This window comes from Xiphophorus maculatus, chromosome 8 (genome assembly GCF_002775205.1).
Source record: "Xiphophorus maculatus strain JP 163 A chromosome 8, X_maculatus-5.0-male, whole genome shotgun sequence".
Taxonomy (NCBI): Eukaryota; Metazoa; Chordata; class Actinopteri; order Cyprinodontiformes; family Poeciliidae; genus Xiphophorus; species Xiphophorus maculatus.
In genome coordinates, this window is record NC_036450.1 from 26,205,256 (window position 1) to 26,233,004 (window position 27,749).

The 27,749-nt window shown below is 40.9% G+C and overlaps 1 protein-coding gene across 1 annotated transcript; it reads right to left on the reverse strand.

Annotated features, from left to right (window-relative positions):
• Positions 1 to 3,671: 3,671 nt before the first annotated feature.
• Positions 3,672 to 26,243, reverse strand: LOC102225656 (fibroblast growth factor receptor 1-A-like). Its single transcript, XM_014473492.2, has 17 exons — positions 25,993 to 26,243; positions 17,828 to 17,957; positions 12,902 to 13,000; positions 12,624 to 12,796; positions 12,072 to 12,189; positions 11,555 to 11,745; positions 9,991 to 10,135; positions 9,722 to 9,912; positions 9,483 to 9,628; positions 8,661 to 8,782; positions 7,815 to 7,925; positions 7,525 to 7,715; positions 6,938 to 7,060; positions 6,794 to 6,864; positions 5,524 to 5,661; positions 5,328 to 5,433; positions 3,672 to 4,357 (listed from the first exon to the last, which is right to left on the reverse strand). The coding sequence occupies exons 2-17, from the start codon at positions 17,934 to 17,936 to the stop codon at positions 4,298 to 4,300; spliced, it is 2,094 nt and encodes a 697-aa protein (XP_014328978.1). The 5' UTR covers positions 17,937 to 17,957; positions 25,993 to 26,243; the 3' UTR covers positions 3,672 to 4,297.
• Between the last annotated feature and the right edge of the window lie 1,506 nt (positions 26,244 to 27,749).

Sequence of the window (27,749 nt, forward strand, 5' to 3'; positions counted from 1 at the left end):
GACGCTGAGCTGTTCCAGTTAAAGTGTAACTCAGCTCAATAGCATCATGGAGCCAGCTAAAGCTTCCTGATTTCACTGGAATCAAAGCCTGGAGGAGACATCTCCCATTTTACTCTGACTTCCTCAGGGCAGCAGGCCCTTTAAACCTGCAGTATGTAACTTTCATAAAAATATGTTGTTTTTTCCCACATACTGTCACCACATCCTCACCGTTTAATAAGAGATGAATAATCCATGAAAAGATCATTGTCCTCCACCTCCTCCCTGAGCTGCTACTGTCATCTGAAGACCAAAAGCCACCAATCAGGGCCAGGATGAGGGTCTTAGTGTTGTCGATCAATCTCATGTACTTGCTACTAAATGTGCTAATGGTGGAGAAACAACTTACTGTTACAGAAAAACCGTCGGTCTCCAAGCTAACTAGCCTGACCTCTGGGAGAAGGCAGAGGAGCTTTATTGTTTAGCTTTAGTCCTTGTCTTTATTCAGGCACCACTTGCTCTCTGCCATACATGGAAACTTCATTGCTGTGAAACGTATTTGCCCACTACTGATTTTTTTTGTTTGTTTTGGGGAGTTTTGTCACTGACTGTATTTCCATTCACCATAAAATTGCACAAAGTCTGGACCTGCAGTCAGCTGACAATCTATGGCAAGTGCCAATGAAAAACCAAACAACAAAACCTACTCAACTTGCAACGTGATGAAATGTGAAAAAGTTCAAAACTTTTCAGGGGACAAAACTATGAAACACTGTGAAATAAACAAAAAATGAAATATTTGTCTTGCAGAGGTAAAACTAACTAGAAATTCCCATGAATAAATAAGATCTTCCCAGTTCATGCTAAGACACCTTGCTGTACTAGTATTAAAACACATGGACATTGCACAAACTTCAGCCGTTAATTTCGCTATTTTTACTATTTTACTCTGAATTCCTACATGTCTCAGTTTTATAGTTTGCTGAGGTTCCTGCCACAGCACTTCCTCTGGTAGTAACTCAGCCTTTCATGGCAGTCTGAGAGCTCTGAGGGATGAAATTGATGCCAGGACTGCAGCAAACAGGAAGAAGAGCTCAGCATGAGGCTGCAGCTTAACACACACAGCAGTGGACTGTCAGGCCGGGGGGCTGCAGAGGAAATAAAATGTCACAGACTGGAGCACATGATGGACGATCTCCCACGTTCCTCTTTATGGGAGAAAAGAAAGTGTGGAGCTACAAAAAGGCTATTTAACAATCATCGGGGAGAAGAAGCAGAGCAGTAGAGCAGTTAGATAAAAAAAAAAACGGACTGTGTGACAGTGGAACTCTGCTTCTTGCAGTTTGCCTTCTTGGAGCCGACACACACATTGAGAGAGTTTCTGCTGAGGGTAAAAAGCCCTCAAAGTTTATTCCTGAGAATCACACCCACACTACAAATAGCAGCTTGTACAACAATCATCAGTGTTTCCATCACAAACGTGCCGTCTATATTCTCACAAAAAAAAAAAAACACACACACACACCCATAAGCTTGTTTACACAAGTCACTAAAAATCATGGCAGCGACGGATGTAAACAGTTACTTGAAATATCTTCATAATTCAGCCATGGTGCCAGCACTGGAGCAACAAGCCCCGGCTCCTTGGGAGCTGCACTTTTTGGAAATTGTAGTCTGCGATTTTACAGAGGAATTATGGATTCAACAAGTTAGAGTGACACATAACTTTTTATGAACTGTGAGTTGCTGTGAGAGCTCTGGTGGAACCAGCTGCACGTTATTTGAATAATTAAGTAATTAAATAAATAAACAAACTATCACTTTCCTGCCATTCCTCATTGTAGTTTTCTCCAGTAGTAACATCCGGCTGTTGATCATGTGACTCCTGTAATGCAAATAAAAATGTTCCCATTGCAGTCTTGCTAAGTACATCTACTTTAATACGGCTAAAAAAAAACCATCTCCTCCTACCACAAATCTATTATATATGTGAGTTCTTTTTAAATTGGCGTGTTTTCATTAAGCAAACTGATTTTCGTAATGCCAATTGGAGCAATTCTATGTTTGTTTTCTGCTTGCAGGAGACACCATAATCATGGTCCAAGACTTGAGGACAAGACTTGGCTAAACCGTATTGATAAAAGGAAACTTAAGCCGAAACTTACAAAAATATTCAGATGATATTCAGTCCTTATGAAAGACGGACAAGAGGCAGAGATCTGGTGGAGCGCTTTGAGTCGTGGTGCGAGATCAATCATCTCAGCCTCAATGTGAAGAAAACAGGAGATGATTGTAAACTTCTAGAGAAATATAAGGAATATAAATACTGCGGTGTTCATCTGGACAACAGACTGGACTGGACAACTGTGAAGCATCAACAAGAAGGAACAGAGCAGGCTGTACTGGGGAAACTTTAGGTGCTTCAGTGTTTGCAGCAGTTGGTGTAGCAGCATCAAGCCAGGGACGTTAGGTGTATCAACACCAGCTCTGCTTAGTCTACTTTAACCTAACTCCAGTCCGTTTGGCTGGATTCTGGTCACCATCCTGAACTCTTGTGTGGTTCGAATGCGTATGTGAACACCGTGTGATCGGTAGAGGTGGGCAAATTGATACAAAACATCGACAATACCAATACCAAGTCGGTATCGGTATCAGATCGATCCTCGCGTGGTGAGATTAATACTTTAGTTCCGGGTTTCTAATTTGTAATTTACTTTATTTTTAGTACTTTTTATCAAATCGACCTAAAAATAAAAATAAAAAAGTTTTGTTTTGATTTATTCTGTCTCACACCATACTTGTTTCTCTAACAAGAGAAATGGCTCATGATCTTTTATCAAAGACAAAAGAGAAATCCTACAACCGCTAAAATCTGACATCACTCCATTGTTGTTTACATTTTGCAAAGGAAGTTGGGGGTCAGTGTCTTCTTCAGAGGTTTTTGTGTTGTTTCCTTCGGTGGTTTTGGTGCAGCGCCACCACAGACTGAGAGAGGAGTAACAGGTTTTCAATGGTTTTGGTTTGTTTGATACAGGAAAGAGAACCAGAGCAGCTGGAAATGGAACAGATGTTGCACATTTAGTCTCCAGTTGAGCAAAATCTACATAAACCAGGTCAATAGACAAAAATTAAATGAAATTAAAGAAAAAAATGTTTTGGTATTTGAGAGGAAATGACTCCAATGACTCATATTTAGCTTTAGGTTAAAACGAATGTTAGAATAATTATGTTTTGTTATCATTCTTACATAAGTAGTTACCAGTTTGTTTTTCATTTAAAGGTTTAGTATTCACACCCCAGAGAGGAGGAATTTGTTAAACCGTGTGAAAGACAAAACTTGCTTTTTCCCTAAACCTTGAAGCTGCAGCTGCTTCTTATCTTAGGATACTCCTTAAACTGCTTGTGTGTAGAATGTAGTTCTTCCTTGTTTCAGAATAGCCATTCTTTGATTTATCACTCTCCCACATTTCACTCTTGACTCCCTTCTTTCTCCTGCTTAATAAAAAGACAGGCTCTGCTGCAGGGAGGCAGAAGGCACGGTAACCACCTTGGAGAAGTGGTTTCTATGTTTTCTCCTTCTGTAGAAGCTTGGTTGAAAACTCATAAATGTTGTCTGTGGTTTTTTCTTTGTATTTAGGTAAACAAAATACCTATCAACGAACAAAAATGAAAACAAGACATGCTTTTCAACATTGGTTTGACATCTTTTTAATATTGTTTTTAATACTGTCCTTTAGTTATTTTACATCCAACTTAAAGCTCATTGTTTAACAGTAGCAGCCCATGGAGAATAAGTGCAATATGTATTATTTTGTTTTTTACAGAAAAACAAACAGAATAAATCAAAAAAGTATGTTTCTGAGAGTATTTTATGCGTGATGAGTTATTCTGCTGAGGAGCAGGAATCCAACTGTACAAATAAAGAATAATAACTACACAGATTTATCAAAACATGTTGCTGTCCACTTTTCTATCCATTCCACTTTATGTCACTGTAACACAACCAGACAGATACTCAACATGAAACAGACTAATGTGTACAATATTCACACAAAGTACATTATTATAGACACACGGGACAAATGTCCTCCTTCAGTGTCTGAGGTACGTCTTCTCCTTCTGTCCAAGCCGGACGCTGCGTTTCCTGTCTGAGGGAGTCCAGTTCAGTCCAGCTGGTCTTTACATCACACAGCAGTGAAACGGTTCGTCTGAGCTCCGTCGGTCACTCTGCCCGGCGGCCTCATCTGAGGCTGGACCGGGCTGCACAGGAAACAGGAAGTAAACGTTCCCAGGACGACGCCGTCGAGGTACGGTGAGCCTAGGCAGAGCCACAGACCGATGTGTACTGGACCAGAGGGACGGCCAGGTCCAGGTACTCCTGCAAGGTTACGGAGAAAGAGTTAGAGCTGGCCTTCAACTTTAATAAGGTGACACATTAAAGCGCATTAGCATCATGCAAGTGGCTGGTTTACAAACGGAAAATGAGCTCCATTACATTCTGCCTTGACTGTCAGATAAACTGACCAATCAGAACAGGCTGCGTTGAAATGGATGAAGTAAAGATGAAGAAACTGAAGGTAAACATTTTAAGTTATTGTCACCACTTTGTACATTAATACCTACAGAAAAACACTTCACCTCCACCAGGAGGAGAATGGAGAACTGTAATTTATCGACAAAAATCCATCAGTTCACAAAGCTAATAAACAGATTAATAAACACAAAAACACAGTACATAAAAAAATATCATTTCAGTATGTTTTAGTTAGTTTTATAAATGCACAATATAGTTCCGGTTATTTATAGTTTTCCCCCATTAATTACTGTTTTTATTTATTTTACTTATTGAAAATATTTTTAAAATTTTAATTTTTGTTATTTTGTTAGCTATGACCAACTTTTCTAATACTAAAAAAACATTTACAGATCTCTGATCTTTGACAAGTTATTAGAACATTCCTGTCTTTGGGGCCATTGGTCGACTTGGTGACTGATATCAAACAGTTCCTGTTGTGTTTGCGAAGAGAAACGACGAGTCGCATCCAATCATGATTATCAACCACAAAGTTAAAAGTTCTTTTCCCTTATCAGGTTAAAATATTCTCTAAAACCTTTAGTGCACGTCACAAAACAATTTAGGTGAATTTATGTTCTATTTGAGGCTGCATATGTAATTTTGACTGAGTGTGGATTCAATAAAGAAAAGTTTACACCCAAGTGTTACATTTAGAAATCATTGAAACTAAATGCTGTGTAATCATCCCCATCCTGGAAAAAAGAGCCATTCAAATAAATCCGACTGCAGCTGAATATAAACAACAATTCCTCCAAAGTTGTAAGTTTGTTACCTGGTTGGCCATATTGGAAAGCGTTCGATCCAAGTCTTCTACAAGCTGCTGGAAGGTGGGTCTCCGTGCTGGAACAGCATGCCAGCATTCCCTCATCATCAGATACCTGAAATATTAAAAATCATAAAGACAGCTGTTTTAGGACATCTGCAGATGGAGTTAAGGAGGAGGGAAGTCAATGTGTGTATGTACTCACAGCTCCTGAGTGCATGCGGAGGGTTTTTCCATACGGTGTCCCTCCTTCAGCAGCTTAAAGAGCTCCTCCACCGGCACGCCGGGGTAAGGGGAGCCTCCCAGGGTAAAAATCTCCCACAGCAGGACGCCAAAGGACCACCTGCAGCGGCAGCACATAGGATCAATGAGTAGAATGTGGAGATTGAACTGCAAACAGAAGTCCAGGTTTAGAAAAGTGTAACCCTGGAGAGAAACTATCTGATGGAAAAATAATGCTGGGCAAACATAGAATAAAATTGCATAATGACTGAATGCAATTTTAGGCATTTACCTTATTCCTTTTTCTTAGTTTCTTTTAAGTAGTTACTGCGGACAAGTTTTCTTACCACATTATGTCTTGCAGGACGTGTTTAGTGTGAAACAGACTACGGACCAATTCAGTCCTTTCACTCCTGTTCTTCATCGACTCAACAAGAGAATCTGAACGTTGCCTTAAGAGTGGTGGTGGTTTTTATGTCCTCCTCTTGTAATTTAACCAGTGGTGGGAGTCCATTTATTTTTGAAATTGATTTAGTTAATTACAGGGGAAAATTAATTAATCGATAAAATATGCTAAATTTTAAATTCAAAAATCCTTTATTGTGCTAAATTATTGAATAAATAAACAATAACAGCAAAGATATTTATTGTTGTTATTCATTCAGTTTTCTAGAGTTTCAGGAAGTTCTGATCATTCATGAAGCCTCTTTAGGAAAGTGGACTGTGGATGCTGACATTAGCATTAGCTGCTACACGTTTAGCATTGAGATGCTGTTTTAGGCTTGAATAGTTTTGCTGATAAGCTAGCTTTTTAGAGCAAAACTTGAACACAACTATAGGCTTTTCCAGTTTCCAATCAGACAAATATTAACCCCCAGTGGCCCAAGAGTCGTGGCTTTGCTTGTCCATCCCTGCTGTTTGCGGATGTTGCTTGTGCAGCAGAATCATGTCGTACCAGAAACACGTATACAAAGCTCTGGATTTTTGGAGGTACTAAAAAACAAAAACAAGCAGTTATTTGTGTTAACTTTTTAATGGGTGACTATCCAAGTAATGACTTAACTTAAGTTCCAACCCCAACTTTCACACAACTGTACCTTTAGAAGTCCAAGCAGTAACCAGCCTTACAGAGATTTGTGTCAGTCTCCTGCTCAATTTTTGAGCTTTAAGAAGCTTGAAAGCACCGATACTTATGACTAACTTCAAAGATGGTATAAAACAAACAAACAAAAAACTAGGAGTAGATAACTCACACATCACTTTGGTGTGTGTATATCCGATCGAACAACGCTTCAGGAGCCATCCATTTCACGGGTAACCGGCCCTGCAGGCACATTAGCATCCGGTCATACTGTTAATAAATCTACAACAAGCTTCCTTAAAACAGTCAGGCTTACATTAGTGGTCTTCTTGTAGTAGTCAATGTGATGGATGTCTCGAGCCAGGCCGAAGTCGGCAATCTTCATCACGTTGTCCTCAGTGACCAGCACATTCCTGGCAGCTAAGTCTCTGTGAATACACTGAAACAAAACAGAACCAGTGAATGAATGCTGAAATCGCAAGTTTTATTTTATTATTTTATGAAATCATTAAGACAAAGAGGGAAAGAGAAAGTGTGATCCTTCAGAACCCGACTTTATAAGCTAAGCTCACAGGTTTGTTAGCCAACAAAGCTAACAGAGGCACAAAAACCGACAGGAAGTCGGTTCTGTCTGTCTGCTGCATTTTATCCCTTACTTTGTCTGACCAAGTTGGATGTTTTATGTAATGCAATTGTAAAAACTTGTAGGACTCTATCAGTTTTTACTCAACAAAACCAAATGACCAAACATAACAGCCTACAGATTACAGCAAAAAACTGAACTAGACAAATTCTAAGGTTATTTTATTTGTTTGTTTGTGTTGTGTGATTTTCCAGTAGAGCTTTTTAGTGGTTAGACATGTACAATATCTGACACTGGGGGGGGAGGGGGGGGGGTCTGACCTTTTTTGAGGCAAGGTAAGACATTCCTCGAGCCACTTGGTAAGCAGCAGAGACCAGCTCCCTGATCTCCAGACTGCCCAGACTAGCCTGCCGTAGGCCGCTCCAGTATTCCAGCCCGGCGGGCCGGCGAGCGCGCAGATACTCCCTCAGATTCCCCTGAGACGCGTACTCCACCACCACATACAGAGGGCCTGGTCCAGGGCACGGTGGCACATCCGGGGGAGAACACATTGGTGAATGAGCAGAACTCTCCCCACGCAACCCAGCCGTTTAAAAACTTCAGCACTCACCGCCCTGAGTGCAGGCGCCCAAGAGGTTAATGATGTTTTTGTGTTTCCCTATCATCTTCATCATCTCCATTTCAGAGATCAGGTCAGACAAGTCCTTCTCTGTGGCGTCCGCTGAGCACAACAACGTGTCAATGATTAGAACATCTGCTGCCGCCGGGGGCAGAACAGATCAGCTGTGGTGAAGCACAGCTAAAGTTACTGCAGGATGTAACTTTTATTGAAAAAAGTTTTTTTTACATATTTGTTAAAATTATAATTATGTTTTAACACTATAATATAAAACAGACAATCTATGGAGAAAAAAAGAATTGAGCTCCTCTGCCTTTTCCCAGTGCTCCCAGTACTAACTGCACCACTCAGTGTAGTGGTGCAGTAACAACCAATCAGAGCCAGGAGGAGGGTCTTACCGCTGTCAATCACTCTCATGCTCACCCCCAGCCACTTTGCTCTCTGAGGAATACTCCACCACCACATACAGAGGGCCTGATCCAGGGCACGGTGGTGTGCAGCTACAGCTGCTTCACCACAACGTACTCTGTCACAAATGCTAAGGTTAGTTAGCATGAACAACGATGAAGGAAGACAAACTGTTTTCCTTTAACAGTGAGCTCTGATTGGTTGTTTTTGGTCGGGAGTGGTGTATTTCTTCAGATGGCAATAGTAGCTCAGGGAGAAGGTAGAGGAGATCGATCTTTTCACAGATTGCCTGTCTCATATTATACTGTCACAACACTGACAGTTTTAATAAATACAAAAAAGAACAACAACATACTTTTGTAAAAGTTACATACTGCAGCTTTCATGAACAAAAATATATAAAAAAGAATAGCTTCTGTCATCTCTCACCTTTGAGCATCTTTACAGCCACTTTGGTTAGACGTGTGGGTTTGTTCTTGTCGACCCCGATAGCCTCAGCCAGCACCACCTGACCAAAGCAGCCCTCTCCCAACGGCTTCCCCAGGGTAAGCCTGAAACAAATGCAGATTTGCCAATAGCTTAGCAGAAAGTCATGAAAGCAAGTCCAACCCTCTGTAGACAACGAGTTGGACACCAATAAGACCTGCAGTGTTTCAGTGCATTTAGACTTTTTGCCACAAAGGACCAATGATGAATCTTCTCTAAGGTTGAGGATGATTCTTAAGGGTTACGGTTTTAAGGTCTAGTTCTTAAGGACATTGACTTTATTAATTACATTGTGTTCCGTCTCCATAAGTGGCTCTTCAGCCCATGTCAGTATAAGACTGGATAATGTCTAGATAATGTTTCACTTTAAACACTAAACAACCACATTTTCCAATCACAAAACCTCAATATATTTGTTTTTCTTGAACAGACCAACAGAAAGCAAAGAATAACTGTGAGTGGGAGGAGGATATAATAATTTTAAATTTGGTTTTGTAAAATGCCTCAGTTTCAGGTTGGAGCACCTGACCATCAAATTTCCCAAGTCTTTCCAAAGATCCTCAAATGGTGATCTGCAGATTTAGGTCTGAGCCAGACCTAAATCTGGTCTGGTTCAGACCTAAATCTGCAGATCACCAGCAGATTAACTCCTTCCACCTTTTTGTTTAGTCCCATACATGTGACGTGGTAAACTGCCGGTGCTTTTTGTAAAATGAAACTTTTGTGGGGTTGGACTGCTTTTGGAGACATTGGGTAAAGACATACCGTTCACGTGGCAGCTCCCATCCAGGATCGTATGGAAGTTCGTACTCCGACACTCCAGCAAGGATGGTGGTGGCAGCACAGGAGAGACGCGACTGATGCATCAAACACATTCCTGACTGCTGGGAGGTCGAGGATTCAACTGAAACCTGCAGAGATAGACGGGTCATGTGAGAGTCTTAGTATCAGATCAGGAAGACAATGAAGAGGTGATCTGAACGCTCACTGCCAGCCAGCCTCACCTGTCTCCTCAGAGGAATGCTCTTGGCTAACTTCTGCACTGCCAGCTGGCTGTTAAAGTCCCTTTTCTTCTGGGCGCAGCAGAGCCTACACATGACTGCAGAGACCGTCAGAATGATGATGATGAAAAACCCCAGGCAGTAGATGAAGATCTCCAAGTATGTCTGCGAGGGCACCGGTGAGGGCAGTAACTCTGAGGAGAGAGAAGTCATGGTGACCGGAGAGGAGAGAGTCTGAATTATGGTGTGCATGGGGTTCCATGTAAACATACCATCGACCACAGTGAGCCACGCCGAGTGGTAAGACACTCCGATGGAGTTCTCTGCCAGGCAGGTGTACTCTCCAGCATCATCCAGGGAGACATTCTTCAGAGTCAAAACCTCCATTTCTTTTTCTGTGGTGTTCAAACCTGCAGCCTGACGGCAACATAGATATTAAAACTCCAGATCAGAAACAAACACAGAATGTTGTATGTCTGAAACAGACATACAAACAGCAGCATTCACAGCAGGGGTCTCAAACTCCAGTCCTCGAGGGCCGCAGTCCTGCAGTTTTTAGATGTGCCACAGGTACAAAACACTGGAATGAAATGGCTTAATTACCTCCTCCTTGTGTAGATCAGTTTTCCAGAGTCTTGCTAATGACCTAATTATTCTATTCAGGTGTGGTGCAGCAGAGGCACATCTAAAAGTTGCAGGACTGCGGCCCTCGAGGACTGGAGTTTGAGAGCCCTGATTCACAGGGTACGCAGGTGGATGTTAACTCTTTAAATTAAAACCTACAGATTACTCAGGAACACAGACACATTTCTCAGAGTTGGTATGGTTAGCTCTACTCTGCTAAAAGAATAGTACAAATCTCAATCTTCAACTTGACTGGTAAATAAATCTTCTGTAATTGAAAAAGAGGCTGAAGTGTTTCTCCTCATTATCCCACCACTTCCTACAAACCCAATCTGACTGTCTGCTGACCAGAGAAAGAAAAATGAGACCAGTGCCATGCAGCAGAAACCTGCTCGGCCACCACTACAGTAAATCATTACAGCCCACTGGCATACAAATCCTTTTCTGCACACTGACTGTAACAACAGTGTTATGCTCAGCTTCCACAGAGGGGTAAGTCATGGGCCGGTGCGGTTTGGAGTTCTATTTTATGGTCTGGAGTATTCAGGAGAGCGGCTCCAGCAGCAGTTGGACTCTCACTGGACAGATGGGGTCAAACCCAAATCCTTCAACTTGCCGTCTAATGCAACAACAAACGTGATGCATTTGTATGCTTCATGTCTGTCGAAAGCAAAAACATTTTTCCGTCCCCCAGTCAATAGAATTTGTTGTGTGACATCAGTGGCTCCACCATAACCATACAATTATCTTATAGACCTGTAGCCAGTGCTGCCAAGTCTTCTTATCATCAGCGACTGTATGCTATTTTTTTTCCTAAAGTTATTTGCAAATTTAATGAGGTTTCTGGGTTTGTTATTTTTTGAGGGCTGGAATGTTGCAGTCCCTTGAGTAAGCTGGGTGGGGCTGGGGGTGGCATGATGACCCCCACAAGATGCCACCCTAGACAGTTGCCCATGTCACTCGGTGTAGACTCAGTGGAAAACTGAAAGCTCCATCTAATGGCTTGGTTCTCTCTTCACCTCAAGAGACCAATACAGCTTCACCAAATCCACCAAACACTTTCATCGATACACTTAGGGTATCAATGTCTTTGCTAAGCTAAGACATTGATATCCAGCTTTTTCAGTCTGATAAAGCTCAGACTGAAATTTGCTTAATTTCAATTGATTGAAACTAAATTTACAAAAAACACCACCTGTGTGCTTTGCGTACCTTGAGAACCATGACGAATGGGTGTCCGTCTGCTCCCTGTTTGCTGCCATTGACGGTTATGTGTTTGAACCACTGGATGTGAGGCTGCGGGTCACTGAACACTTTGCACACAAACTCCACATTGGTTCCAACAACAGCTGTCTGATTGGCCGGCAGGCCCGCCTGCAGTATGGGCCTGTGAGGAGAACGCTCTGCAGCAGAGACATTTGGACAAACGTCAGAAGAAGGTCAAAAGCTGCACTTAGTAGCACACTTCAAAACGTCCAGTACACTAAAGAATAAAAACTCTATTGGATATAAAAGTAAATATGCTAGGATCAGGAATGTCCTGTGTTGTATTTGCCTAAATCTTTGGAAAGGAAGGCTATTTTCACGCCTAAGGTGTTGGAGGAAGAAAAGTGGAAGATCAGAAGAGATTGGATGAAGGACAGGAGGATATGCAGAAAATTGGTGTGACACAGGAGGGCACTCGGTACAGAAGGGTCATTCTGATGCCCAGAACATCAACATATCTCACCGATTACGTCCAGAAGGAAGGTATGTTTCAGGCTGCCATGTACATTCTCCACCACACAGGTGTAGTTCCCTCTATCAGAAGGAACCACTGACTCCATTATGAGCATGTGTTCTCTGAACTGTTAAAGAGCATAAGATTTAATACATCTCTTTAAAACCAGATATGCTGTTCCTACTGTAGCTGCGTTTCCATTGACTGTATAATTGCTCAATTTGACAATTTGCAAATAAGTTCGCTTAGGTTTTTTTGAAACATGCCAATTTAAAAAAAAGAGAAAAGATAAGATTTAGTGTTAGGATGAATTTGTTGTTTGCCCTTATCAAAATTTGCTTTCTTTGCTACATGGAAGCACTTTTTTCACATAACACGAGTCACATGATCAACAACCGGATGTCGGCACTGACTCAAAACACAAAGAAGAAGAAGACAGGAAGTAGTTGGTGGGATGACGGCGCGGCATGTTTTTTAATGACTTACCACGTGAATAAACTTTTATTGACAAAGTTTTGTGCACGTTTGCAATGGAAACGCAGCTGCTGATGTCAGACAGACCTTGAACCCTCCGATTCGCTGGTCTTTCCTGAACTCCTTCCCGTTCTTGTACCAGCGCAGGCTGGGCGGTGGGTTCCCGGTTGCTTGACAGCGGAACTTGACAGTCCTGCTGGCAGGCACAGCATGGAGCTGCTTTTCCATCTTCTCTGGCATCACCCACTGCGGCGCCAGCGCTAATGAGTAAGACACCACAACATAAACACGATAAGATCAGCCATTCACAGCTCAACTGCTTTCAGGCAAAGGTTCGGGAGTCCTAACACCATTGAGGGAATTACGTTGGAGCTTTTCGTTGCTGGTTGACATTTCGTTGGACAGTTTATTTTCCTCTGAGGATGACTCTTCATCTTCTTCGTCTTCAGAAGACTTTGCTGCATCTGTTTTAAAAGAGATTTAGAATAGATTTCTTTAATGAAGAAGTAGGAGAAACAGCCATAAAGGTGTTTTAAGAGAAATAAAAGCAGCTTGAGGATCCACCTCTGACCTCAGTGCAAAGAAACTGTCAGTGCTTCTGCTCAGGCTGCTGCAGCAGACATACGGGCGCTATCGCCAAGCACAGTTACACCCCAACCACTTCACAGAGATCCTCCCCATTAATCTGGACCATAACCAACAAGCTTAAAACACACACATCCTTTCAGCCGGGGGAGAGAGGCCATATTATATGTTTAAGATGGTGTCAGTACTCCTTTAAATCACCTTGATGATGTTGCATGTCAGAAGAAAAGGCAAAAACTGAAATTGGAAGAAGTGTGCAAGTTGATTGGTTACCAAGCAGAAAGAATGCAGACTGGAGAACATCCTTACCCAGTTGTGTTTTGATTCATTACAGCAATGTCTTCATCATGTGGGCATTGCTGCATTGAATTTCATTGTACATTTTTAATACAAATTAAGCATAATATTATGACGTGCATGGAGTCCCTTACACAACAGACTGTGTATCCTGACACCTTTCAGTTACCTTTTCAGACATTTGGGTTGCAGTAATGTTGGGTTGAACACCCCTGTTCTCCTCAAGACACCTCGGCTCCCATCCTGCAGCTGGTTGTTCCTTCCTTGGGACATTTCTGAATAACTTCTGATAGATAATTGTAGCAGTAGTAACATTATAATGTATCGTCTGCAGTCATACTGGTCTGAGTAGAAGCCAACTTTTCCAATTGAATTCTGACTTCAGAAGGCTTTGCCCTTAATTTTCTTCAAAGGGGGAAGTTTTATGTATTTTCCAGACACATAGTGCCATTTTATTGCACAATCAAGTAACTTTGTTTCCTTCAGTTGTTATGAAAATCTTATTTATATCAAATATGACTTAAAAGAAAATTGACTTTGCAATTTAACACCTTGAAATTGTGTCTCTATTTTAAAACTCCTTCTCTTTCTGAAACTCCGCCTACAGGAACATGGCTCCTCTATTAACCCTTTAATGTTTTTACCAGCATTGCTCTGAGAGGTATCTCCTATAATGAGCTCAGCAAATGCTCAGTTCCACCAGGTGTTTGCTAATTGCTGCTGGCTAGTCTGAAGGAGCTCTGTGAGGCAGAAGTTTGGAAGCTGCAGCTCCTGAGGAGGAGCTTTGTCCTTGAAGGCGGGGCTAGGTCCGCACAGACATTTGGACAGCTGAATGGTTGCCATGGGACATTCAGGGATTTCATAAACATGCATGAAAGAATCAAAGCAACAGTCCAGGTATGTTTGTGATGAAGGGATAACATTATAACATGATGTAAAACTCCAAAAAGTAGATTTTCCATAATACTGCCCTTATAATAGAAACTCTCTTTCTGAGACCAATGTGGTCAATCTCACATTGGTCTCTGCTACAGTCAGCTGGAGCCCAGATGGTCACCAACACTGACCATAGTCACAAATATGCTGCTGAGGTTCTAACACTGACCACTTTCTAGGCATGACCAGAACTTCTGTTTCCCTCTGAATTCAGAGAAGTGGTGTGATTTCAGAAAGCACGCAGCAGAGCAGAGGGAGCTGGGAAATTGAAAGCAGGCCTTGTTTATAAAAGGGGGTTGGAGCAGAGAGACGAGATCTGATGGATTCTTGACTGAGATGAAAACAAGAGTTTACAATGGTGCTACAGACAGTCAGCTGGAGCCCAGATGGTTGGTGAAACACAACCAAATACACACAGGCACGCTAGACGTATACATGCATATTCATAAACAAAGGGAGAGAGGAAGGAGCATAAATGGTGCCTGAAAGTGCAGCTTTATGCTAAGCCGGTTGGCACAGTGAACCCAAAAGAGAGAGCGACAGGGTGCATGTGTTCCTGTGTTCCTGTGTCTGGGCGGAATCTACAGACCATAACCAGCACCCACAGAGCCAAACCATGGTTACGCCATAAAAAAAAGAGAAGAAAAAAAAAGAAAGAAAAATTCCTTTAACCATTTTCAGATGCCTCTGCGCCAAAATCAGCCAAACCTAGAAAAAGTCACCATCCTGTTAAAGAATTCACTCTTTTGGAAGGTTTTTTAGCCCTTTATATAAGAGCACAAACTGGAATACATACAACCACAGCTGAGATCAGACAGGAAAACAAATGAGAGCAGGAACGAGACGAGAGCCAAACGGTTCGTAAGGAAGCCGAGACCACTTTCAAAAAGAGCTGACTTCAGGCCTTCAGTGAGCAGAGGAGCATGGGAAACCAGTTTCAGTGGTGTGAATCCAGAACATGAGGAGATGATTACATTCAATTTGAATTTTATTTTGTCAGACAGCAGAAAGACGATTCAGTTTTCGTCTCAGATTAGTTTAATTGTCCGTCTCTTCCTACATACAGGTTGAATGGTCAAAGAGGGTCAGCAAAGTAGCTAACTAGTTGGTCCCTGAAATGATTATATATACTGGTAAGTTTTTAAAATCTTTTATGTTGTGACACCACTCAGTTCCTTCAGGCAGTTGTGAGGTTCTGATGTCAACTATTAATGCAAATTAACTCATCATTCGCAAATTTTGCGCAAACTTGCAGTTTTCATCAGTCATGACAACTTTTCCGTAAATCTGACCAATCACCTTAACATTTTCAGTATTTCCTTATTTTCTGACCAATCACTGAAACTCAGCAGAATTTTGACCAATCTCCTTCGCCCCCTTCTAATTTAACTTCCTGTTTCACAACATCTCTTGAAAAGAGATGAAAGCATGAGTGGCGCTAAAGAGCAACATTAATCTTTATAACATTAATCTGAGATGTTCTGAAGGATTGACTTCTACTGTGTCTACAGTTCATGTTAACCTGGCTGAGACAATATGGAATTATTCTTTTGAACTTTGACCTCTCCTCAGGACAGGATTTGATTTGTGTAAAGCTGCTATGTCAAGATGGACCCTGAAAATGTTCACTTTAATCACGAACCATGTTAAAATCCTGTGTCTTTTTTGGGAAGGTCATGTGCAGCGATTTCAACTTTTTGAAAGACGGCGAAAATAAGACTTTAAAGAATTCACCACTTTGGCAAATCAGTAGTTTTAAGGCAACAATAATCACAAAAAACCATCCCGACATCCTGGAGGAACTGAGTAAGCCTAACTGTTGCTCAGCTCAGAGCCTTTATGGAGAACAGCGAAGCCATGCAAAACAACTCAATTGGGACTGAATGGTTCATGGAAAAAAACAAAAACTGGTCAAGGTTTGGGACACAGTGAGCTCTGTAATGTGATGCATTTCTGCACCAGTTCCACAGTGAGAGCAGAGCAGCAGGCAGGCCGGTCATGGGAATGCTAAGCAGTAAACACAAAGTGGCCTCAGCAGCAGCCTGCTGTCTGCCAGCGTTTCAGATGCTCTAGTACCGACGTGTGCCTTCAAACAGATTTCCTCTCCTGTTGCTTTTCATGTTGCGCTGAAATGTCTCAGAACTTTAAACACGTCTTAAATCAGACAAAGAAAACCTGAGTGAAGGCAAAATTTGGTTTAAAAATGCTAAATTCTCTTATGAAGGACTGAAGCTATCCCAGCCAGCTTAGCCCTGTGCTTCTAGCTGAACGGTTTTAATTCAGTCACACTGTGCAGAGCAGCATGTCTGAGGCCATGACACAGCATCTATATCAGATTTAATTCCAGACTTCGACTAGGCCGGTCCGTAACCTACATTTTAGTTTTTGATCCATTCACTGGTTGATTTGGGCTTCAGATGATTGTCACTAGTATCAGGTTGCTTAACTGCTGATGTCATTTTTTTGAAATGCCGTGTTGGTGTCACACCGTCTATGCATATAACAGGATGCACACCTAAAAAGAGTTCCTCTCTTGTCTCGCCAGTCAACAGAATATTTTCCTAAAATACAATTTTTTGGAGAATATGAAATAAGCATTTTTGTTCTTTTGGGTCTGCAGAAATCTTCAGCCTTGGAACCCTTCTATGACTCATAAATATGAACCTTAGCAGAAGCAGTGAGGCCTGCAGAGCTTTAGATATTCTGGGCTTGTTTGTGTAGAATCATACCTTCAATATGAGACTCCTGTCTGTGTTTGGGTCCATTTCTGCCACAAACTGTCACACAGTTTGTGGCAGAACTAACAGTTTGTACAAAACTAACTTTTCTGTGTGAAATAAAAGAAATCTGTTTTGGTAAAGCTGCAATAGGTAACATTTCTAAAAGTATTTATTTTTTACATATTTGTTCAAACTGTCCCTGTGTGTCCTGGCAGCATGGTATGAGACAGATAATCGGTGAAAAGAATTGAGCTCCTGTGCCTCCTCCCTGTGGCCCTCCGGCTCAGAAACAACCAGAAACAATCATAAGGTCACAGCATAGTGACAGCTGGAACAAATATGTCAAACAAATACATATGTATTTCTGTAAAAGTGACCTACTGCAGCTGTAACAATAGCAAGAAAGAGCTGAATGAGACTGTGACCATGTGCAAACACATGTGGTGCACATGTGGTTTATGCTAGCAGCAACGCATCCAGCATGTTGTCTCATCCATCAAAACATCCCTGCAAAAGTGTTCAACAGCCTGTTAGAAAAATAAGCAGGACCTCCCAGTTACTGTTGTTTACAGAGCAGAACAAAACCACGAGCCTGGAACTAAGAACCCGACAGAACTCTGGTTTTTATGGCCAACTTTGTTTTTCTCTGAGTTTTACCCTCAATCTTTAACTAAACTCCATCACGTCAAACAGACAGCTGAATTACTTTATCAGCTGTGGTTTCTGTGCGATAAAGCACACAAAGGCTCTGACCTGTGTCCTTGTCTTCTGTGGCTGGTCTGGACTGGACCTGAACCAGCAGCAGCACCAGGACGCACGGAAGCAGGAAGCAGCGCCGGGAACTCATCACATACGACTGCATCAACTTACTGGGACTTTTGTGCTGCAGAGAGAGGAAAGAGATGATGAAATTAGATCACAATGAGATTCAATGTTCCTACTTTCTGCAGATTTTTCCAGTCTTGAGGCACAATGGGGTTTTTCAAAAACTTTAGGAACTCCTTTCGTTTTATGGAACAATGAAAATCTCATTTAGGTTGTGCAACACACAGACTTCTTCTGATTCTTTCAAGAAACGCTCAGATGCTCAAATGTCTCTGAGTCAATTCCCAGTAAAACCATTAAAACCAGAGGGTCTGTAGCTCAGCTGGTGCTGGTCAAGTATAAACTAATAGTGCATCAGCTGTTCATTTAGAATTTAAGTGCAAATTCTTAATGTCATTATTTATCTGGAGTAACTGTGACCACAGTCAGTGGTTTTTGTCACTATGGAAAAAAAGTTAGTCATTCACCATCTATGCACCATCATTCACCATCTATGCACCACAAATTTGGAACAAACTTCCAGAAAACTGTAAAACAGCTGAAACACTGACTTCCTTTAAATCTAGACTAAAAACCCACCTGTTTAGGATTGTATTTGAAATGTAATCAATTACAAATTTAATGATGGAACTTGACTTAATGTCATGGTCTGATTGTTGATTCTATATTGAAATTGCACAAAAATCCGTGAGGGACGATGGAGTCCCAGAGCGAAATTCCATGAAAGAGATGTATGGAGCCTCGTGCCAGAAGGCCATTAAAATGCTGTCTACATCGTTTTAAACTGTGTGATTGTGAGTGAGAATAAAAACAGCAACAGGTATTTTGTTCCATATAACACAGTAGGAGTGTAACAGGTAAACCTTTTATGGATGCAAACTCCACTAAAAACCCACCTGTTTAGGATTGTACTTGAAATGTAATCAATTACAAATTTTATGATGGAACTTGACTCAATGTCGTGTTTTGATTGTTGATTCTATGTTGCATTGTGTTTCTGTGTTTGAAACACACAGAAATACAAAAGAACGAATATACTGGCTGCATCAACACAGGGCAGGATAATATCTTGAATAGCATGAAATGCAATACAGTGAGATGATACAGTACTGAAAGCTCTTTCTACATAGATTTAATGGATCTATATGCACTGGATCATAACATACTTGATCGCATCTGCTTTCAGCACTGGGAACTCGTTAACATTGGATGATTTTAAATCTGGGAGAATATGGTTCACAAAGAATTCAGTCAGATTCACCAGTTCATTGGCTTGTGTTATACCATGCTTCTGTGTCTGGGCTTTGGATGCCAACGATGTGACTAGATAGGTGGCTGCATCTTTGTGTTTCCAGTTCTGTCCAGGGTTCTTGGCATATTCTGACAGCATCGAGTTCACATAGCCAGAGAAGATGTAAAGCACTTTGAAATGCCTTGCTGCTGAAATGTGCTGCTATACAAATAAAATGTGATTGATCGATAAAAGCTGCCCGGTCCCAGTGGGCTAATAGGACACAAACACATCAATAACATCCTTTACACATAAAGGGTCCTCTCTGGAAGAGCTTCTGAAACATACTGAGCTAATTGAAACACACAATCCTCAGTTTGTCTTCATCACCAGACTAAAAGAAATCTGAATAAACATCAAGAACTTTACCAAGCAATTATTTAACAAAATATATCCATTATAGAAGTCCCAACAGAAAATGTGTTTTGTGAATCTGTGATCCGACATTTTATTAAACCTGTTCCATAATCTCACCATATCTCCAATATATCTGACCTCACACGGTTCCCATCCACATCTCCACATAAGGCCGGTTTAGGAATGTTTCTGGTCATACTTAGGAAATAGCTCAGCACTCTATACTGGACTTTCTCACTATAGGGTTGCGGACAATAAAAGTGGAGCGTCTTACAGGATATAGTGAGACAAGACGTCATGTTGCCACGATGTTTTTTAAGGAATCGCTTTTCCTCAGGATGTCATTCTGGCATTAAAGTTTTCAAAATAAATGATGAAAAATTCTAAAAAAAAAAAACAAAAAAAAAACATCCAGACAGATGTGCTTTATTTTATTATTTTGACAGATGTCCTTTCAGCGTCATGAAACAAATCCCAGGGTTCACACAGATTTTGTTCAGAACTGAAGAAATCCCAGCAGGAAACAGGCAGAGAGTGAAGAAAGCTCTGTTTACGCCGTGAACAGAGCTGGTAGAGGCTGCAGAAGGGGGACAGTGAATGACATTCATCATCTTATGAGGCTCATAAACAAAATGAGGACTGTTTGGCCGCCCTCGCCCGAGCGTCTCATTACAGCGTCTGCGCCCGGCGCGCTGCTGCGTGCATGCAGAGCACATGCATGTGGTTGAGGGTGGAGTGTGATGAGCAGAGCAGCGGAGGATGCCAGCTTCATGCAGACATAATTAATACGCTCAACACACACATACACACAGACAGACGCCTGTTTAATTACTGTTGAGTCTTTGTTGTGTCACACAGAAGATTCACAAGTGATCAGGCACCACAGCAGACGCCTTCATTCACGTATTCAGTAAATGCAACTTGCTGCCACCAACTGAAAGCCGGAGCTGTTTGGATCAAACTCCATGGTAACTAGAACGCTACTGTTGTTGTTGCCTGTTTTACATCCCTTGTTAGTTAGTTAATGCCAGGAATAAACCCAATCATTTTTCACTTCAGTACAGAACTTGTGTTCACTGTTGCTTTCCACATGATTAAATGAAATCTTAAAAGACATTATACAACCACACTATAAAAAACTGGTAAACGTACTGTAGAAATGCAAAGAAATTTTATGATTTTTTTTACAGTTTTTTTTTCTGTGATTTGTCCTTTACACTTTGCATCATAGGAACAAGAACCTTTAGACAACATTAGCAGCTATCGCTAACCAAAACCAGGAGCATCGACCATTTGGAGCTAGATTTAAGAGTTGGATTAACCTTTTGGGCACATTTTTGGTAATGTAAAATAAATGGCAAATTTGTTTCTGAGTAAAATATTTTGAAATATTAGTAGTTAGTTGACTTTGAGAGACTCACGTCAGCAAGTACAGTATAATATAGAAAACATATTTTCTAATTTTATTTTGACAGGACTTCATGGCTCTAGTTTTGGTCTTTACTTCTTGGGTCACACGCTCTTTCCACAGGACCCGTTTTTTAGTTTTTAGTTTCAGTTTTACTCAAAAAAAAGTTAGAGCTTAACATGTCATTTTAAAATGCTGTGTTTGCTCGTGGTTGTAAAAGTAAGATGCGGTGACCGCAGCATTTGTTTTTCAAACTCCAAACACCATCTGCCGTCGTCTCATGATGAGTTACACTTGCTAGCTAGATTTTATTTGACCACCTTAAGAAGAATATTTGCCACGTAACTCCCAATAATAAGAGGACTGTGTTGTGGAAAAAAAAAACTGTTCAACTGTGACCACAACATTTTGGAAGAGCTGCTGCAAAATAAGTAATTTTATGCCACAACAATCATAAAAAAAACAACATTGAAGCATCCTGGAGGCACTGATCATCTATACCAGCAGAAGAAGATTGAATAAAAGGTCTTGTTAAAAATGCCGGGTCGTGGTAATGTATTAAAACCTAGACGATAATACATCATTTTATTCTTTTTTTATTGCACCTTTAACATCACCAATAACCTGGACATCCCAGCTTAAAACAAGCTTCAGTGTTTTATAGAAATACTTTAAAAACCCAGTCCAAATAAAAGCCAGCAGATCTAGTGGATATATTCCAAGCTCCACCTTTGACCAAAAAGCCCCGTCCTCCGCTTTCTACAGCATCGGAGGGATTTCAATTTAAAGCAACATGCATATTACCAAGAACTGGATGTCCCTCCAAAACTGACAAAAAGGTACAGGAAGTGTGTAACACGCACACGCCCACACAGCTTACCCCACATCATGCCTGGGATGTGGAGTGAGTTGGCAAGATGGAGGCGTTTCCTCAGGATGAAAACATCCAGACCCCATTAAGGTTGACATACTGTTATTTTGAAGTAAAAAGGGAAGTAGTTCCCGCATTATATTGATGATGTATGTATGACAATCTTGGAGGAAAACGTGTTAGGAGCTGAAATATTCTGAAGACTGTTGTTGGGTTCTGTTGATGGTTTCTACATGCTTCTATATCTTTCAAGTCTTTAATGGGATTTTCTGCTGGTTTTATTGACATTCAAGTACATAACATTTACCTTCTTTAGGTTTATTGTTGTTTATAAGTCAACAACTGAAACACTGATAGAGCTGGCTTGTGGTTTTGGTATTGGACATCTGAACCAACGTGGATTCACTCAAAACTTGGACTGCATTCTGCTGGATTACATAGAGATTATTCAAATCCTAGTTCATACACACAGATGCATTTATTTCATGAAATGCCTTCATTGCATAAAAATGAATTGGAAATAGGATTTTTAATGCTATTTTCAAACCATTGAAATTCAATTTCAATGCTTTTTTGTAATCTAAATCAAATCCAGTTCATGAACCTTTGGTCCAATTGTTAAAATCTAAAAAAAATTATATATTTGTGAGTAAAAAGAAACTCATTACAATGGATGTGATCTTTGAGTGTATTAATAACTGAAAAGGCCAAAGTGATCTATAAGCTGGACAGAAACTCGAGCTGTGATGAGGCAAACTACAGATAATCATAATATACTTTTAAATCAAAGTGCGTTGTGTTGACTGCAAATCTCCAGCAGAATGAAACCTTTTGCACTGTATAAACACGTCGATTTCCTGCGTGTCAGACCAAGCACAGTGACACAGCTGTCAGAGCTGCTGCCTCGGAGCCAGAAGGTCCTGGGTTGAAATGTGGGCCGGGCCGAGGCCTTTCTGGTGGACCTGATCCAACTCTCCAGACAAGCACATGAAAAGAGTCGGAGCGGAAAGAAGCAATTTGGACTGAAAAGAACTTCCCCGGCTGCACAGTACCAAAAAAAAAAAAAAACCTGCATGGAAAACCTTCTGAGGATTCAGGAGAATTACACAGGCCTAAAAATCTGACGGAGGTAAACAGAAGTCTGACCCCGTCAGTGTCTGTAGGTCCTTGTGTTTTCTCATCTGGGTCCTAAAAGTCTCCATCCTGGTGTAACTCAGTCTGAGCCGGAGCCCTCACCTACACACCAGATTCTGCAGCCGGCTGGCAGCTCCACATAGCTCTCATACTAACATACCAGCTGCTCATGGCTCTCATCCATCCAGGCTGGAAAATATACACACAAGTGCCAAACAGGAAGTGAGGCAGAAGGCTGTAAACCTTCCACAGACTTTGTTTAAACCATCACAGAGAAGAGAGCAAGTCAAGTTTAAAGGGGAAAATGGTCCAGGTTTGTTTTGCTTCAGACCCAAAATTCTTTTAGAGGAAAAGTGACTCACCTGTATCATGCAAACTCCACATATTACAGTTCAGCATGAAAAGTGATGATTTAGCATCCTGAAATATGGTTATATTTATCTATGTTTAGGAACACAGCCAGTGTTAATAATCAGCTGCAGTTCTGCAGCAGTAAAGCAGGGCTGTTCAAGCATGTCGCAAACATGGACCATAAAATAAAATAAAAAAAACATTTTTAAAAACTAAAATTTACACAAAGTTTTGAGATTTTTTTTTCTGCTCAACAATAAACTAGCATGTAGTATTTTGATTACACAAAGAAAGTAGATTTCTTTTTGTAGGAAAGGAATTTGTAAATCATTGTAGATCCAAAATTCAAAAGGTTTTCACATGTTTTCCTTAAAGAAGAAAAGGCAAAACCTTTATTCATTTATTTTAAGATTTAGTCCACTCTGCAACAAAAACAAGATTTAGGTCAGCTTTGTTTAGAAAGTTTTAATAACGTAATTAAAAGCAGATTTTGGAGCTCTAAAGTCTGCTTCAGTGTAGAAATCAATGAATAGATGTGATCCAATCTACAAAGAAATTAAAGGGAAAGCAGGAAGTTTGGCTGTTAAAGGGGAAGTATTATGTAAAATCTGCTTTTTTGAGCTTTACACAATATTATAATGTTATTTCCTCATCTAAGATTTACCTGGACCGTTGCCTTGATACTTTCATGCGTATTTAAGAAATCCTTTAATCTCCATGGCAACCATTCAGCTGTGCAAAACATCTGGGTTTACCTAACCCCGCCTTCAAGATGCAGCTCCTCCTTTATAAGTTTCTGAGCTTCTGCCTCACAGAGCAGCCCTCCCCCATTCAGCTCCTTCAGACTAGCCAGCAGCAATCAGCAAACACCTGGTGGAACTGAGCATCTGCTGAGCTCATCATAGGAGCAACGCTGCTAAAAATGTTATTAAAGGGTTAATAGAGGAGCCATGTTTTGACGACTTCCTGAAGGCGGAGTTTCAGAAAGAGCAGGAGATTTTAAAGAGACAGAGGCCCAATTTCAAAACATTAAATTATAAAGTCCATTTTTTAAAGTAATATTTGATTAAAAAATAGCACAATACCTTCAGCAGCAACTGAAGGTATTGTGCACAAGATGCCTGCAAGATACATAATACTGCTGCTTTAAAATACAAATAAAATAAAAATAAAATAAATCAAATAAAAAAGCTGACATTTTTGTAAGAAGATTTTAATTTTTGATCATTGTTTTGTTCTAATTAGAAAAAAAACTTTCCATGTGCATCAACCACCTGCACTGCTGGGATTAATTTAAGTCATTCAGGGGCCACACAAAATCAGTCATGGGACCATAAATGGCCCCTGGCCCACACTTTGGACACCTCTACTCTAGAGTCAAATATAGCATATCAAAATATTCATGTTAAATATTGAAGAACATGACAGTAGCATTGCCACAATGCTTCACACGTGTCTCTGTGTTTAGCTAAAGCATTCACCCTGTTTTCATTTTTTTTTTTTCCTAAAAACATCAGATCATTTTATGGAGACTTAACAGATTGACACAGAGTAGCAGAGCAGGGAAGTGGAAGGAGTTTAATAATAAACAAAAATAAAAACCTAAAGAGTGTGGAAGACATTTGCAGCCATTTCCCCTTTACTCTGATGCTAGAATAAAAATCCAACTCATTACCGGGCCAAGACATGGCCGAAAAAAAGAGCATTTCTATACAGAAGCAGCCGTGGTAACCATGGTAACCATGGAGGAGCAGCAGAGATTCACAGCTGTTTCCAGCCAGCTCTCAGACACACATCTGAGCTTCAGCAGAATAAGAGCAACAAGGAAGATATGGTTGGAAAAACGAGCAAGAAGTTCTAAAGCTAAGGAAAAGTAGAAGAAATATAATGGAGGCAGCATCATGCTGTGGGTAGGATCTTCTGACTGAAGGTGATGAGACGGATGATACCAGGAAAAAAAACCTGCTGGAGGAAGCCAAAGAACAAAGACTGGGGCAGATCTGTCACTTCCAGCAGGACAACACAAGTACAGAGCCAGAGCTGCAGTGGAAGAGTTCAGATCAAAGCATAAACAACTGCTAAAATGGCATAATCAAAGTCCAGACCTAAACCCAACTGAGTCTGACAAAACAGCTCCCCATCCAATCTGATTGAGCTGCTCTGAAAAGAGGACTGGCCAACTGTCAGTTTGATGTGTGAAGCTGATGGAGTCATTTGATCTGCAGTGGAGCTGGTTTTTATTGTTATGATCCTGATTTATAAAAATATATTCACATACATGGAAAAGCAAAGCATGCACACTTTCCACTTCAGGACTCTGCAATACTTTGTTGGTCTGTCAGATAAAATCCAAGAAAGCACACAAAGGGTTCTGGTTATGACGAGAGATGATTATTTCAGATGTAATACAGCATATTATAATATGTAAGATATAATATAATATAGCTTCATTACCGCCTCTTCCATTTATACTGCGGGACGTTTACTGAAACCAATCTGTCGGTTTTGAGCTGATAAAGTTATTCCCTGAACATCTGGACACTTTTCTGCTCCAGTGGCTCAGATCCATCCGCTCCACCACGGCCCTCCTGCCCGCCTGCAGCCGGCAGTCAGAACCCACTGAGGTCCAAAGATCTCCGGACTGACAGAGGAAGTGATCCGGTCCGCCGAGACAGACCTACCTGTACGAGACGGTCCAGTTGGCAGGATCCGGAGCCCAACACCGAGTTCGTCCGTCCGTACAACCATGAAGTATCAACTTTCCAGAACTACTGCGGAAGTCTTGCGGCGGTCCGGACGGGCTTTGTGACCTCCAGCTGGCGGTAAATCCCGGCGGGGTGAGTCCGAGCCAGCCGCTCTTCTAACTCTGGAGAAAAACGTGGGAAAGGCGCCACTGGTAGACAGAGTTGTCTCAATAAATAATGGAACCCAGAAGAAACGCCCACAGTGGGAGTTTCCTCTGGTCAGCGCCCCCCACCCACGCCTCCCAACACGCACACACACGCACACCCCTCCATTATTTCTACCGGGGCCTCCCTCCCAAGAGCCCCTCGCTTCGGGTTTCCTGCTGTTGTGGGGACACACTCTGTGTTTCCACAGAGACTTCAGAGGATTTAGCGACATGTGAGGACAGCGACCTCCAATTTCACCCGTCACACGCAAACACACGCACGCCTACCTTAGTATACCCCCCTCCCCCCCACACACACACACACCACACAAAATGCTCAGGTACAGAACCGAGACTAAATTACTAAATTATTTCAACATTTGTTCCAATTTGAATGACTTGTTGAAGAACAAAAAGGGGGAAAAAACCCTGAAATAATAACCTAGTTGCACAAATGAAGAATTTAAAGCAACATTTCATTAAATTTCTATTATTATTATTATTATTATTAATAAATCAGCAGTGGCTTACATTGAATTTGGTTATTTGTAAAAACAAATCAGCTGTGACTTTATGTGATTAAATAAAAATGACTTTTTGCTATGAAACCAGAGCTAAATCTACAGGGTCACCTGAAGAAAACTCCTCACATTGTCAGATCTGGAGATTTTTTTTTTTTTTTTGCAAGGCAGAGTGAGCAAGACGTTGTGCTGCAGTGCTGAAATAAGCAGGTGGCAAAGATGGTTTAAAGCTGAAATCGAGTCAAATGTGTCAACAAAGTTTTAGTTTAACTAAGGACTAACTTTCTGATGGTCGTGTTGTCTTGCAGTCGATCCCAGATTCCTCCTGTCAGATGTTAACGTGCCCTTGAGCAAATGACTTAAACCCAAGGTTATGATGGATCTGCGGATCGGTGTATTAATGTGTCCATGAACGGCTGAATATGGATGTAGTGTCACATGCTTTGACTGGGCTGGAACAGCTCCATTTAAATTTCTAACTTTAAAGTTATGCTTTTAATGATTTATTTAAACCAAAATAAATGAAAAAAAAAACCATCCAAAAACTTTCTTATATAGAAATTTAAATGAACTATGTTTTAGCTTTTATGTGAAAAAAACTGTTTTAAGAAATGCTATGAACTATTGCATAAATAGTTTTTGTGATTAATTGTTTTGGATTGGTAAAAAAAAAAACGTTCATTTAAATGATTTATTCTTCTCATTTGCTCAAAGTTGAAACAAAAAGTCAAAATGTAAAGTGATGCTGTTGTTTGGAGGAGACGAGGTCTTAACCCAGAGAGCAGGTCAAGCCTGGTGGAGGATGCATGATGCTGTGGGTCACCAGTGGTACATTTGAATTGCAGAATGGGAATAGAATAAAATAATTCACACTTCCGCAGCATTAGGTGTTTCCAAACACACATCCAATGTAACACACCCTAATCGAACATGGAGCCAAGTTAAAGCTCCTTACACAGTCTCTGATCATATCAGAACATATTACATAAAAACATTTTTGCTCAGTTTAACCAAACAGCATCCCTTT